Here is a 16,641-nt window from a genome sequence, read left to right on the forward strand (position 1 = left end):
GATACAGAGTCCTTAAATCTAGTTAGCAACAGCCATCAAGCTTCAGTCAAATGTGTCGCGATCTTTTAAGATCGAGAGAGCAAGTTGACTGCAGGTTTTCAAGTCTTTAACAAAAAAATCCCTGGCCTAGCTAAGTCCGATTTCCTTCTGGCACAGCTCTCCATAGCTGGTGCATAGCTTTCCTCTGTCCTGAAAGGAAAAAAGAGCAGTCCACGTTCACGGAGACGAGAGGAAGGTGGGCACGGCCAGAGGCGCTGCCCTCGAGGAGAAGTCGTCCGTCCCTCCACGGGGACAACTCCCGGGACAAGCGAGGGAGGAGCAGACGCAGAGTTGGGAGTTTGGGAACAAGGAGCAGATGGGGCTCCAGTACACCCGCGGCCGGCCCGGAGGAAGGACGGACTGGGCCAGGAAGGGGCTGCGGAGGGGAGCGGGGCAGGATGGAGCCTGACCACCCACCCCAGCACTCAATCCACAGAAGCATCACAGCCCTCGGCTGCCACACGCCTGTTTCCCAGTGAAACCGCCGGAGCGGGGAAGGAGCGGGCGACGCTTCAAGCAGCGGCACTTCACTGAGGCCAGGAGCGGCCAGGGCGGCACGGGACCAAGCCCGGGGTCCAGCCCCGACCTCGCGCTTCCAGCAGCGGCGAAGCTCCCCGGTGCTCAGCCCACGGCCTCTCCAGGGCCCGGCGGGAGCTCAGCCCTCCGGGACATCACCCCAGCTTATTTAAGTTCGTAGCCCAACACCTGGCAAGCCCACGCGGGCTGGCCACTGTGGGATGAACAAGCGGAGCGCTCGGCAAGACTTCCCAGTGCTGCAGCCCCACCTGCATAATCATTGCCATTGAGAAAACCTGCAACACGCACCCCATTTCCGACAACGGCAATGAATCTCCCTGGGTTGCGTACACAAACACCCAGACCGAAGGCACTTGGCACAGCGAGCCCGACCAGCGGAGGTCCCATGCCCCGGTGAGTTATCACAGCATGTTTAAAAGCTCTCGCTGCAGTTAAGCAATCAGAAAAACATGGAAACCAGGTAGAATCGTCAAGAAACTCCCAGGGTTAGATCTTGATTTGCCACTTCTACACTGACAAGAGATGAAAATTGCAGCCTTACTCCACTAAGGCACTCTGATATCTTTAAATCAGTAGAAAGAAGCAACCATAAAGTGCAGCATTAACTTGGGAACTGACCTGAAAGCAGCGCAGCACTGTAACCAGTGCACTCTTTGCCTCGTCCTCCCCTTCCTAAAGTACTGCCTCACCACAGTTCATCAGGTCAGAGTGTGCTGGCTCCTTCTACATGCTGTGAAAGTCATAAAAAAAAAAAAAAAAAAAAAAAAAAAAATTAAAGTTCTCCAAGATGCCTACAGGAAGAAGAAAAATACAGGTGTTGAAGCTGAACACAGCATCAGCTTTTCACTTTTTGAAAGGAACAGATTTTAGCATAGTAACAAAGACAGAGTTGCTAAAACTGATGCCAGTATCTGAATGTTGTTGATTTTAGGAGTTCAGGGCTTCTGTGACAGTGAAACCCTCAAGTCATTGCACTGGAAAAGGTGGTCAGCGTTTTGGTGGGGACTGCAGTCAGAAAAACAAATTAGTAATTGTCGATGTTAGGTAGTTTTTAAAATCCACCTCACATCATCCGCAAATCAGCTGCTACATCCCTCGTGCAGTTCACAAAGACGAAAAACCCCGGGACAAAACCCTCAGCACGCTTTGAAGCGTGCGCTGAAGCCCCACCGACAGGCGACGGCCCGGCAGGGAGGAGGACGGAGCGGCTTTTTCGGTCAGCGGCCGCCGCAGGATGCTTCCCCCTCTCCGTCCAGGGGCACCGCTTGTCCCGCACCGCACGGCGAGCGCTCGGCGGTGTCCCCTCCGGCAGAGCAGCGGAGGGGACCTCCACCTGCCTTCCCTCCGGTGGAACCCTGCCTCGCGCCAGGGCGGGGGGAAAGCACAGCCTGCGGGGGCTGCGCAGCACTGTCTACCCCGTCACAGATATAAGGTAGGAACGTTTTGGTCAAGAACAAGCAGAGATATTTATTAGATCTGTAAGTATAAAGAGAGTCCTGAGAAGCTACACCAGACTGGAGGACAGGACGTGTACACCAGCTCTCGTGCTGCTCTGCCAGGGCTACACCCCCAGGTTTAGACAAGTTGCTGGGACAAATGCCACTATGCACAGAGCAACACACAGCAACAAATGTGGTGGAAAGGGGGACACCTTTTTTTTTTTAAAAAAAAAAAAAAAAAAGAACAAAAACCAAAAACCAACCAACAACTCTGTCTCCCAAGTCTGACAGCTGGCAGGCACTTTGGTGTATCATGTTATAGGCCACCATCCCCAAGAGGACCATGTTCCTGGACCTCTAAGCAAGCAGTCTGGCTGGTACAGAACAGGTTGACCCAGTGAGTAGATGTCCCAAACCCCTTGGAAGATCCCTTTCGCAGACTTCACACAGCTTTCCACCACACAGGATCTGGAGGTAGCGAGACAAGTCCATACCCAGTGAGAAACCGCACTTTCCACAGAGAACGTCCCAGCTTCTCCTCCACGAGTACCAGAAGTCCCTCTTGCAGTCTCTCTTCTACCGTGACAGGCCGAGACTGACGTCAACCGTGTACAGCTGTGCTTTGCTTTTCCTGGCATGCTTCGGCTTGTGTCTTGGCACCGTTTCTTGGTTCAGGCACCAGAACTGTGGTGGGGTTTTTTTTCCTTAAACTGGGGATAAAGCAAATGTGCTATTCCCAGGTGAGAGCATCTGTCACAGTACATCATTAATTCTACATTTGATAAAATGCTTACTTTTCCCACACAAATCTTAGCTCTAAAATACAAAACTGTATTCTGTGTTTTAGAAAGATTTAACTTCTCTCTATATAAATGGAACAGCACTGGTAACATCTTTGTTTCCCTTCTCCAATGCCAACCACTATGCCAAGGCTGATCTTTCTGCACAGCAGACACCTTGCCCTGCAGGGAAGAGAATTCTCCTTGTCCCTCTTTACCAAGATAGTTTAATCCAGGTAAATAAAAAAATTCTGGAAGGCTTGATATGGATTTTTCATGGAAAATTCCAGCACAGAAGGCCCACAAGGAAAGTTACAGGCAAGTGGGAGGAAGCCTTCAGTGCCTTCACTACAGCAACACTAACTTGAGTTGCTGGCCTCGGGCTGCTTTAGGCAGCTGTCCCCAGGACACCTGTCAAAGTGCAACATATTCCTAACCAATAATAAACAAGCCTTCTGCATATGAAAAAGGGAAATCCAAACAAAAAGCAACCCCCCTCCCCCAAATCTAAAGTAACTCTGTTTTTTGCCTAGCATTCCTCCTATAACTGGCAGGTGGTCATACCTATCAACAGGATAGCTGAATCAGACAGTGCTACTCATGTGCTGAGGAGTCATTCTATTTATTTTTTACACGCAGGGCCTCCTCTTATTAGGGGTCTGATATATGGTCAGGCACTGTTCAAATGACAACACCCCAGATCCATATTGGCTGTGTACAGTGCAAATCCGCCAGACACATGAATAATTCAACTGCAACTATGGAACTGCTTGTGCCCTCTCCATAGTAATAAATGCAGCAACGCCCTTAATGCAGCAGATTATATATAAGCATTCCAAATCTCTTTAGAAGATTAGATTTTATGGGGGTACTAGAGGAACACTGATTAATAAACATGCTGGAAAAATAGCGTGGGAGGTGGGGGTGTTATCTTCACATACATCACTTGGAAACTCTCCCCCACTGCCCAAGCCTTGATATCTTGAAGGGAAAAGCAGCAACAAATTTTCTCCTGTGACTGTCCAGACACTTGAAAACGAGGTTAAATAACACAGACCACAGATAGTCCTTCACTGGCTATCACTGAGTTTTTCCTTCTCTGCTCCCAGGTTCACCCCCTCTAGCTCCCAAGAGGACTGTTCAGAACACTGGTATTTCTGCTATTTTTGAAAGCATGGACCCTGACTACCCTCAGGAGCAACTATACATTAGAAAAGCACAGTGCTGAATGACTCAGGGATAAGTCAAGGGATAAGAAATTGCTAAGAAATTTCTCATTATTATCTTCCACTCAAATTTCTTGATTCAAGTTTGCCAAATAGTCACCTAATTAAAAAAAAAAATTAGTTAACATTTCAAATAGTTCAAGTCAAAGCCTGGACTAAAAATACTTCATCAGCAGGGCATGAATGTGAATTTTGTTTAAAATAATCCCTGGATGTTTTGATATGCAAGAGGAAGCTACTAGCAGCAGCACCAATGAAAATGACCTTGTCTAGCACATTGGTGAGTGCCCAGGAGTCCTAGCATTGGACAGACTTTTTTACCCTGCCAGTAGCTTGCTTGGATAATCTTCTTTACCTAACATGGGATAAAGAGGATATTACTGGGGTGTTTTTATGGTTTGTGTTTTTATCCTTTAGTTGGTTATCCCTGCTTTATAGACAGGGAGAGCCAAGACTCCAGTTTTAATTCATACTAAATTTCCTCAGTCAAGTCTGTATCCAAACTCAGAAGAGGCCAGTGGTTCCCAGAGCCCGGCCCTGGAAGAGCCGCTGGAGAACTGCGCGCCTCCTTCCCGCAGGCCCCGCATCCTGCGGCACCCCACTAGTCCTAGCACAGCTAACAGACTGGTACCCAACGCTGCGGTTAGAAAATTCAGATCTTCAGAGACAGCAGAGTAAACCGCTATAGAGTACATGGAGCTGTTTCCAACCTAAAGTTGTGTCGTTCTTCTACGTACACAGTACTTTTCAGAAGATGCTACAGTGCAAAGAAGAGACAGATCAAGTATTTAACATGACCATCTTCCCTAATATCTAGTAAGATGCTGTGACTCTGTAGGTCAGCGTTTGAGAAAGGCACTGCAAATTCAGCCGAGATGGCCAGAATTGTTATTAATCACCAGCATGACAGATTGTCTCTCTCCTCCAACACCTGTACTGGCAAATGCTGGAGATGTGAAAACTCAAAGCGAAAAACCTAACCAGCCACTTTAAACTCGCATTGCACACTGAACTTTCACCTCTGGCTCTGTCCCTGTCCATCTGCAGAGCTACCTCCCCTCTCGCCCTCCACTGTCCAGATGTCCCCGGCTGTCCTCATCTCTGAGCACTGCAGCAGCCTGGGACCTCTGCAAGCAGGTTGCCTTACTTTCCATTTGTTTTAAATACTGATGCCTGTTCCATCATATAAATACATGTGAAAGAAATATGTATGTGTGTGCACCAGGCACCTAGGACTAAAGAGCTTCAGGCAATACTCTATATCAGAAAATTATCACTAACAGCCACTCATTTTGCAGTTGTAACTGTCACTAGCTACTTCCATTCATATGGCATCTTCAGTCCAACAGACTGATTCACTCGAGTCATTGCTGAAATACTGTCCCTCCTGGGCTGCAGTTATTTAACAGCCCAGCATGCATCACATACACAAACCAGTTTAAAGCAAACCTGAATGCATTCAGGCAACTGAGCCTTTGACTTCCTATTAAAAACTAACAATAAAAACTAATCAGATCCCACTTTTCCTATGTTTTTTTGCAGCACTGGATCTGCTCAGATTCTCATCAAGTATAACTAAGAGACCTAGCAACTGGTATCTATTCAGTCTGCTCTGCAGAGCTACTGTACCATGCAGTACCTACCCTGCAAACTTGGCTGTTATTTCTACACTAGAAATGTAGAAAAAGAAAGGCATGCCACGTGGCTGGAGTAGGACGAGGAAGACTGGGTCTGAGAAGGAAAAAAATTACAGAGAAACAGGAGAGCAGAATCTGGCGGACTTAAAGGACAGAAGAGAACCTCAGAGAAATTTTTTAACCCAGAGAGGAAACATGTCTGAATAGCTAATTACTATCCAGGTCCTTAGATTACCTGGAGGATTTCAGTCCCATGAATAAAGGAGTTCTTTTCCAAGCATGAAAGGGCACTGTCACTTCCTAATCACTCTTACACTTGGCATAACAACTAAGATGAGAGTATCAAGAGGTACAGGCAGAGAAAACAGTTCTCTGGGTACAAAGCTGAATTCTTCCCCATAAGGCTAGGGGATAACATACCTCCTTCTGCAAGACATGCTCTAGGAGGTTTGCACGGGCATGACTGATGTCACGTCCAAGGAGAATACACCAGTTCCCTGCTGTACTATTTTAGGATCCAGTTCAGTACAGGAAAAACACACCCAGACAAACAACTGTTAACAGCCTCAGTACCTCGGTGTTCCACCCAGTATTGACCTGGACCAACTCTCTTCACCTGCGAGCATACAACTGGAGATACCCACTGCTGCATTAGTATACCTTTGTTACTAATAGGCAGTAAGAGAACTAAAACACTCTTTTGTTTGACTTGAAAACATTCTATTTAATTTATACAAATAACTACTAAATAGAAAAAGTAGATTAAAACAAAATAGTTATTCTTCTGGCAGAGTTTAAATGCATATTATATAGCTTAGAAGAAATAAAATGCATTTTCCCCACAGCATTCATGACCTAAAATTCTAGTTAGTTCCTCCATTGCTTTCTTTTTCTAGATCGGTAAGATACTAGACACAAAGTCATGTGGGTAATGGCTATATATATGTTCCGTATTTGAACTGAAAATATGTTACAGACCACACACCTACAAATGTGAAGCACTTAAAATGTGACTATCGAGTTGTAATATGGTAATACAGAAAACAATTTATGTTTCAGGTTATATTGTGTTACAAAAACATCTGTGTAAGAAATCATGAAAGAGGCCACATAAAAATAAGCTTTAACTTTATGCACTTATTTTACAGTTTAAAAAACTGGCAAGTGCACTAGTAATAAATAATTTGCAAGTTTTGTATAAACGAGAAATTCCTAATGTTCAGCATTATTGTAAACATCAGTACACATGTAAAACGCAGCTAAAATCCGACAGTTACATTTTCAGTTTACCAAATTCATTTCCTATTATTCAGGCATAGATCAATGTAGTATACAGCCAATCATATTTTTGGCAAGTCATGTCATTAAAATTAACAGTGACAGTGCAAGTAAGGAATGCAAAGAATTCCTAGTGCAATAAAGAAGAGAAGCACAGGCAATATTGCTGATTAAAATTTACCACTTCCATGTGTTCACCCTGGGAGTGATTAGGAGAATTAAAAAAAAAAAAAAAAAAAGGAAAAAAAAAGAAAAAAGCTGTTCAAAGCCATTATTTAATGCCCTGATCTTGTCTTAGGATTTCTCTGTCTTCCTTCAGGCCACTACCTTTGCAACAGTACATCCAGCGTGAGTCCTTATAGCTTGACCATTTGTGAAATGCCCATTGTAGTCACTGAGCAAAGTCCATATGGTTCCGATGTCTCCCACACAGATGGCTTGGTAAGAACTTCTGCCTCTATAAGTAGCCACATGGGGACCAATCGTATAAACTGTCTGGCCAGACTACTTCTGAAGCAGACAAATGCCTTCCTATCAGGAGAGCACCACGAGAAGAAGGTCAACAGTCAGCTTTCAGTTTATCTAAGGAATTATCAATTTTGGTCAAAGTCTTTTTGATTCGCAGGGCTGTTAGTCTCGCTGATGGATTTTGATACCAGCATTCTTTCATCAACTTGGCAAGAGATGTTAATGTCTGGGAAAAGAATAAAAAACAGAAAACACACACGTAAGTACACAAATCACAAGGCAAGAAAGCGCTAGATTGGCTTAAGCACTAACACAGTAAGGTATTATTGCCTTCTTAATACTCAGTTTTCAGAGTCTACAGAGAGTTTACTGCTATCTATCAAATATACAGCTTTCAAATGTTGGAAAAAAACCCAAGTTTGATAACTTGGTTAAACCAAGAGAGTAACTAGACAATGGGCTGACTGGAGCGACAAGCTAGCATAATTTTAAACAATGGAGTTTTCTTTTCTTCCTAATTAAGAAAACACTACAAAATTTCTTTTCAATGAAACTGACTTCCACAAGATCAATGAAGGAAGCCAGAGAAGGTACAGATTTTCTGCCTGTGACTTCATCATGTCCAGCACAACTTTAAAAGGCTGGGATTCACAGCTGGCTGGTGCAGCAGCACTAGTCATGGCTCTACAGCTGAAACCTTATAGATGGGACCCACGTCCTTGCTGGCCCTAGCCAGCCATACAGATTCAAACCGACCTCCACAGCTTTAGTAATAAGGAACAAAACAGCTGGTCAACCTGGAGAGTCCAGACTGATTCTGATGAAGAAAAATAAACTTCAGCACTAGCCTTTCAAAAAGAACAACAGTCCCTTATCCTGTAGTCAGGAGAGAGACCAAAATTCTGTTCTAAATCTGCATGCTTATAAGCCACAGAAAGTCCTACTCAGGCTACCTTCCCCTTAAAGAAATTTCCGCTTGGAGAGAGAACAACAACATAGGAAGAGCAGCTTTAAAACAGTTATTGTTAAATCATGCTACTAGAAAGCTAATCTGTGAATAGCTCAGACTTAACAGTTTTAAGTTTGCTCACTGCATCTCCTTCCTGCTCCAACATAAAGGTCCACACCAGCATGCTTCTGAAATCTGTACAGGTAATGCTCCTGACAAGTAGCATTGAGATCATTTCAATTTCAAGTGATAACTGAAAGTAACTTTCAAAACTTTGTTTCAAAAGAAGAAAGGTCAGCTTGTATCTTCTGCAAAGCACCCACAGGCACACCCACTTACAGGGTCTGAGAACCATCTGTTGGGAATGTTCGGCCTTTGCTGATCTACACAGACCACTTTTCTCATGTCTTCAAAACTGGGATCGTTTGGAACCAAGTCATAAAATGGTGGTTTATAGTCTTCCACAATACCTGGTGAGACACAAACAAGAGAGGCATTATTTAATGACTGTGTCAGTGCAACAGCATTTCTGCACAGAAAGAGAGAACGCATGACCTAGCCATCTAAGAAACACAAAAATCTTTTAAAAGTTAACACCACAGTGTCAAGCAGCCATTAAACAACAGAATAGCACTATCATGCAAACAGCTTTTTCTACCCAAAATGTTAATTGATTGGCTCATATTACAATTCCACAAAGTAAGAACTATATCCATTTTGCAGATGCTTGAGCTGAAATGACGAGAAATAAATTCACTTGCCAAAAGGCCATCTTTTATAATGCAGGGAGGTTTACTGACTACCACGAAACTGGGATTTCTGCTAGCAAATGTGAAAAATTTAAGGTCTGCATTGTGGTTTTTAATAGGCTTACCACACACTTTGCATGGTTTTACGAGTCCTGAAAGAGTCCATAAGCACGTCAGCATCTACAGACCCTCATGCTGGTGCTTCAAATAATTTTATTTCTTATTATTAAAATAGTAGAATACCTAGGGTAACTGGCACTGCATGCCATCACAAAGCTAAACACCTGAGAGCCTGTGGCACCCAGTGTCTGAATGCATTTTCTAGGATTCTGCACTGAAAAATGAGTTTATGTGTGTGCTCTCACAACTGTCACCCAGCTTACATAAAACTGGCAGGCTAAAAAGCCTTTTGCCTACTAAGGCATGCAATACGGCACTACTGTTTCATCAGTGGATTAAGCCCACAAATGATCTATAGGGAGCTCAACTTTCTTAGACACTTTAAAGCCAATTTAAAAACTGGTGTTCAAAGACAGGCATTTGGGTCAGCAGCTTGGAAAAACACTGAGTGAATGAGGCCCTCTAGGTACAGTAGAAACATGGGCAGAACAATCTTAAAACTGCTTTTTAGCAGACTGGCAGCTCTCCCACAGTCAGACGTACATGAAATCCAGGAGAATTTCTGTTGCTCTGGACATACTGAAGTTGAAAAGAGGTTCTCAAACTTTGCTATGATGATTGAGTTTTAGTTTTCTTGTTCATTGGAGATGAAGATCAAAATCCCACAGATACTCAATTAAAAAAAAAAAAATCTCTAAACCCCTATCTGTGGTGACTAGTTGAAAAGGGAAATGGTCTTCAGGAAATTACAACTCCCTTAGAAAATAGCAGGACAGTTCAAAGATCTGGCTACCCAAGCAGGTTACCATAACAAAGTAACTAGCAGACTGCAGAGTTTGCCCTATGGTATTCTGACATGGATGCATGCAGAAGGACAGACTATATTCTATGCTGCATAAAGAAGCATCATCACCCACCCTCCTCCTGCGAGCAATTCATAATTGCATATACCAAACATCACCTCCAAGGCTGAACTCTTGTCTTTACACTCCTCCTGCTTCCTCCCAGAACACAGAATAAAGTTTATTGTGAGAACTCAAGAATACAAAAAACCTCTTGTAGATCCACATTGTCTATACTTCCACCTCAGATAAAGCAGTGGCTTTATACGAGTCAAACGCAGAACTTGAGAGCTATGTCATATAGCTCTGAAAATGCTTCCAGGGTCATTGGGATATTACAGATGAACTTTGTCACTAAAAGAGAGAGTCTGGCTCTAATTTACTATTTTCGTGTGGTCTTTCCAAAGTATAGGGCACATAACTGGCTATTTCAGATAAGACTTATAGTAATAAATATGAAATGAAGCGGGTCTAGCCTTTACTCCAATAGAGTGACTCTAGAGTACTCTGATCTACCACAGCCAAACGTCACAGACCCCACGGGACCACTGCTGGCTCCGCAGCAGCCCGTCAGCGGTGCCAGCGAGCCACTGCAACCTCTAGCCCACACCACTCCGCTCGCAAAACCGTCACTGAACTGTGACACGCTTCCCTCGCCCACTGCCCCCGAAAGCGAGCCAGCCGCTCGCTACGAGGGAGACCCCAGAGTCCTTCAGCACGACCTACAGCTTGCCACTTTCTGGACAGTTTTAAGATCACTTCTGTCATTTATAATATATTGTATTTTTTTCCCTTGGGGTTGCTGGCTTTTTGCTACTCAAATCAACTAGAACTCACACGTACAGTAGTGTTTTCTTCACCTTTACTCCTCATTACTTTAACGTCAGCTTGTCCTACACATGCACGACTCTAACTGCTGGAGCAAAGCAAGATCTACAAAAACACCCAAGCAACAGATCCAGCCTTGCAGATAAAATGATGATCACTCCCCAGGGGTGGCTTTGAGCAGTAACTATCTTTCAGCTTCTGGTGTTACTATTAGTATTGAACAAGATCACAGTAATGGGAAGAATAGTGAAGATTCAGGAGGAACAGAACTCTAAGTGCCAGGCACCAGGTAAGCAACGATGCAAGGCACTGTACACTAGGAAGGGAGCACATTCAAAAAGCCATGAACAACCAGTCTACAAGGAAAAAGCATTCATCTATTTAAAGAGAGTAAAACACTGATTTGGGGGCTTAAATTGCATTTTCAAGTACAGAGAGAAATGTTGAGTGGCTCCTGCTACAGCACAAAGACAAGACATGAGTACTCTTGGTTGTGGCAAAGGAGTTTCCTATCACATTTTCTTCTTTATACTAAGCCATAACAGGAAAGTACCAAGAATCACTGTGTCACCTTGAGGACCATTAGATAAGTTTATATATATAATTGGTTTTTTATATATATATATATATATATATATATATATATATATATATATATTTTTATGCTTATATTTATATATTTTTATATATATTTATATATTTTTATATAATTTTATATAATTTTATATAATTTTTATATATATAATTTATATATATATAATCTTAAAAATTAAAAACATAAAAATAAATATTAAAAAATTTTAAAAGAAAATTTTAAAAACTATCAGACTTTAGTCAGATTAAAACAACTTCAGAGCCTCCACAAACTGAAGTACTAAACCAGGCTGACTCACTGGAATAGACTCTGCATTTCCACCCAGTCAATGAGAGATGACAAATGTCTATCAGTATGGGATAGCAGCAAAAATTTCTAGTATACATAACTGACAAGTGCCTCTAGCCCACCTAAGACACACCATCACCCAGTTCACACGAGCATGCTACCTTGACCTCGGCACGCTCACTCCCAGTACCAAAGTCTTACTACAAATCAAACAGGGTTATCTGAGTGACCACCTGATGAAGTAATGATTTCCACACAGCTAAACACTCAGATTTGAGAGAAAATGTTTACTCCATTTCAAACCAGTGCAAGGAAATGTAATTACTTATGGCAGCAGCCAGAAATACAAAGCAACTGGAAATAATTAAGTACTGTGGAATTAGTATCACCATCGTCTTAAACTTAAGACTTTATTGACATGACCAATGTCATGACGTATCTCTATTACCATTAAAAGTGCTTCCACAGTGGCACTGAGCTCAGGCTGAATCAATTACTGAAGCATTTACCTGTCAACTTTGGTAGGTCTGCAGTCCATGCTGACTTCCATACCATCTTGGTGAATCTGCCAGCACAATCTAAGCTCACTAGTTTAAAAGTAGCTCAGGTGAATTGTCTGTGAACTGCAGTTACTGCAGCAATATTTATGTATCAAAACTTCAGCATAGGAGTATTTAAATAATAGGTACCATTTAATGGAATTTTCATTTTAAGAGGTAACTAGGTAAGACTCTGTGTATTTTTTATATATATTACGTACAGTATACATGCACAAATATAAGTCAAAATGTATATTCATATACAAAGAGAGCAAGACATCCAATATTCCACAAAGGATTACCAGCCTCCAAAACAGCACTGTGGCAAGACAGATTCCAGATGAACTACTCAAAATTCAAGACTGGCAATAAAAACAAACTTATCAAAAGCTTACATGTGAAGTTTTGTCATCACGTAGGCCAACTGCTATGTTCAAACAGACAATACTCTACACGGTGCCTATGTGTAAGCACGTACCCCTGTGAGCACTGCTGGTCCCACCACCCACAGCTACGAGCACGGTCCCTCCCCAGGCAGCGCGGAGGAAGACCAACTGCCTCCTCTCCCTCCCCATCGCAGCAAGTATCACCTATTGCACAGTGAATTAATCAACCCCTGCCCAGCAAGCCCATCACATTATGGCAACTGATAAACTACAGTGCTCGCAGACTGCTGAGACAAAGTGCAGAATATAAAACTGCACTGAAAACAATGAAGTTACAGCTTAAATTCTCCAGGCGCTCACGCTGACATGAACTGCAGCCCAGAGGTCTCCAAATATTGGGAAATGCAATGAGCAAGTCTTCATAACTGCCTACGACATACATTTGCCAATAAACAGAGTGCATCATAAGAAAAATTAATACCATGCATTCACAAGACTCTCCTCCTTTCTCTAATTAACCACATACACCTTCAGAGCGTGTGTTCCTTCTTCACCTGAGATCATCATCACACTGTGATTCAGCTGATGCATGCTCTTGTATCAGAACAATACCTATTCCTTTCATTGCATACGTATCCAAGTAACTCCTCTGACAGTGAAGGGAGAAGGAAGGCGAGGTCATGAGCTCAGGTCCAGCCACCCCACAGAAAGCGTACAAAAGTTCCCTTCAGCTCCCGAGTCAGTCCCGTGACTGCCGCCAGCTTCCAGCAAGACAGGAGCTGCTCACTATGGACCCTGCACATTAAATTGCATCTCCCCAAAACAGCTGATCACCTGCAGAGATTACCCTTCTTTCCTGATCACAGAAAACCCATTTTGGATCTCTTCAGAGCTATCAAAGCAATCTCTCGGGCTTACAAGGAGACTTACATCAGCCACCTGAGCCTACCTGATGCATTTTGCTACCTCCAAGTCAGCTTTGTTTAAGCACCTCGTAAGTATTCTAGTGAAGACAGGGGCTTGGGACAGTGCTCCAGGCCCCAGGGAACCTTCTAGCAAGCTTGGAAGGTCTGCAAATCTTCTCAGAAGTGCCACCTTCCAGCAGCCTTCTCATAACAAGCCTCACTGCAGTGTTTCTGGAGACAACTAGCTGCCTGTGGCTGCTGTGCTGAGAATTACCCTGAACAAGGGAACAATACTTTTTTTTCTTCTTTTACTCACAGTTAAATTATTTTGGCCACCAACACATAACAGATGAAGTACAAAGTTCATATTTAGAAGTCTTGTACTTCAATAGAATAACAATATTTGTTTGCTTCTAGAGCTGTTGCACATGTGCCTGTCCTCTCCCCACTCCCCATAGTCCAACGTAACACCAGTGGAAATTCTGACAGGATTTCCACTGGTGTCAGTGAACAGAGGTGAGATAATGCATGAGAAACAATACAAGGCAAGTACCTTAACTTCCACTAGAATTTGAGCCAGGCTTTGTTACTCTGTACTAGCTACCACGAGCCTTCACTATTATTATACCTTATTGCAGCCTAACTCTGTCCACTCACTGCTCCTTTGTATCCATCTCTCCACAAACCACTCATACTCCCTCCTTTGGCTCTCAACAGCTGCTTTTTGTGAACATCTCTAAGGTTATCTTAATCCTTTCCGCCAAAGTCTTCCCTCAAATTTTGACTTGCAATAGTTCCCACCAAAAAAAAGCCCTCAGTTCTCCAGTTTGAGCCACTCTGACTACTGCCTATCATTCTGACCATGTGTCCTTCAAACGAGTTTGTACTTGGGTCCTAAGCTGGCAGGCACCCCGGCTGGCACCAGCCCTTCCTGCTCTGCAAGGTTCCAGCCTACCATCAGGGCTCGGAGGTACCATAGCAAACAAACAACTAGTTGTCTTTTCCTGGAGAAAATAAACCCGTTGTCTGACGTCAGTAACAGAATCCCAGATTTGGATTTAGTAGGAACAGATCAGACAGACACAGAGCAAGTAAGTGCACACAACAATCCAGAATTTCCTCTAATTTAAACATCTCGCTGTTAACAACCTATCGCTGCCAGCATCTGCAGATATGCCTGAAGGGCATCTTCTCTGTTCTCTTGTCCACTTGGGTCCACAGGGCACAACCTGAAGTCCAGAAGTCAGAGAGGACTTTTGAACTGACAAGGACAAGAAATCACACCAACAGATACCCAGCTTAAAGGTTCTTAAATTCAGACACCCTTGCCAAGGAATCACAAAGCAACGCTGTACGCTACAGAACAGGATTGCAGTGACACTTTTACCAAGCAGAACTGTTCTTTGACCAAGTCCTGCTTTCTGAGTGCACTTAACTTGGTAAAGCAAGAGCACCCCTGAATTCTGATCACTTCACTTCCTCCATATTTTCCTTCTGTTCCTCAGGTTTTGTCATGAGAAACAGCCACCTAAAAGTATTCACTAGGGTTTAATGACACATGGAAAAAAGTTTAGAGAGTTTATGATCTAAAATTTTAACTTAATTGGTATGAATTATTTCTCATCACAATTTAGAATGTAGCAGGGGACCCTCTTTCTTCTCTACCTTAACAGAAATGACAACAATATTTGGCCATTGTACCCAACACACCAACAACTTCAACACAGGCAGTGTCAGGAATTAAAATACGTTGGAGGTCCAGTATTTTACCGTGCATCCTGTGCGTTTTGGCGGCAGATGCTTTGCTGTGAATTACCATTTGCTTAACCCCTGCTAAAAAACAAGTAAGGGAGTCCCAAATACTTACCATTGCTAACCATGCGTCTAGCTACTTCCCAAAGGACCAGCCCAAAAGCCCAGATATCGACCCTTTTGTACGAGTCAAAGCAGTCTGCCTGGATAGTTTCATCCAAGACTTCTGGAGCCATGTAGCGTTTGGTACCCACACGGGGATTGTTCCCCACGTCCAATTGATTCGTGCTTTGGGAGTGCATAACTGCAAGGCCTGAAGGACAGGATAAAAAAAAAAAATCACTGTTAAGTCCCCTTTAAAACTATAGCAGCATATGTTTAAAATTACATGTGAGCAGTGACACCCATCAGACAGTTTCTTAAAAAGGAGCTGAGAGTCCAACTGTCCAAAGACCAACTGGGTCAGCTCCAAACTAGCTATCAAAAACAGCCACTGTGTCCATCGACTTAGATCAATTATCTCCTCAGGGATTACCATTAAGCATGTTATTGCACTGTTGCAAAATGTTATCATTAAGTGTTTTGCAGCCACTGGATGTCACCAGCGCTCCAGGCACATATACACAGAAGACCAAGCATCTGTTACTTAGAAGAAAACAATTTTACACAGCATTCAAATTTATTTATAGAACTTTTGGGTAGGTGGATATATCCAAACTGTGGGTAAGAGAGAAGAAAAACACTGCATGATGGATATACACAAGTTAAAAAATAAAGCTGGAAAATAAAAAACACCGTATTTGCAGTAGCTTGAAAGATAAACATCCTCAAGCTGATCTAAAATGAGTCACTCAAAACCACTCTACCTGGTTTCTACTAATTACTCAACATTTAAGCAAAGAACATTATGTGAGGGACTAAATTACTGTAAATTTGGAAACACAGAGTACTCATTTTGCCACGGTAAACAGAGAACACTGCAAATTGAACAGCAACAGGTGCATGACATAACTAAGCAATAGAAAAGACTACAAACTCTCCCTAATTTCCTGCACAAATCTTGTAAGAATAACATATAATATTTACATTTAGCATGAGTTTATTTTAGATATAAACTTAAAAAGCATTTTAACTCAGTCCCACAAAAAATTAACCTATCACCAGATCATTAATTTTTTTCTTTCCAAAAAAACCAGTCTGTTCTTCACCCTAACAAAAATTTGGAAAACACCTTCCTACAATTTAAATTCAATTCAAGTAATTTCAAGCTGCTAAGAAAATGCTT

General features: G+C 42.8%; 1 protein-coding gene across 3 annotated transcripts in view; it reads right to left on the reverse strand.

The window, feature by feature from the left end:
- Positions 1-2,247: 2,247 nt before the first annotated feature.
- The window catches only part of ACVR1 (activin A receptor type 1), a 72,658-nt gene continuing 58,264 nt past the window's right edge, over positions 2,248-16,641 (reverse strand). For all 3 annotated transcript variants that reach the window (XM_052791402.1, XM_052791404.1, XM_052791403.1), the window contains exons 8-10: positions 15,472-15,669; positions 8,692-8,822; positions 2,248-7,629 (exon numbers count right to left, since the gene is read on the reverse strand). In XM_052791402.1, coding sequence (XP_052647362.1) covers positions 7,495-7,629; positions 8,692-8,822; positions 15,472-15,669 — 464 coding nt within the window. In that variant the 3' untranslated portion in view covers positions 2,248-7,494. The remainder of the gene's footprint in view (positions 7,630-8,691; positions 8,823-15,471; positions 15,670-16,641) is intronic.

Source organism: Harpia harpyja, chromosome 7 (assembly GCF_026419915.1).
Source record: "Harpia harpyja isolate bHarHar1 chromosome 7, bHarHar1 primary haplotype, whole genome shotgun sequence".
Classification (NCBI taxonomy): Eukaryota; Metazoa; Chordata; class Aves; order Accipitriformes; family Accipitridae; genus Harpia; species Harpia harpyja.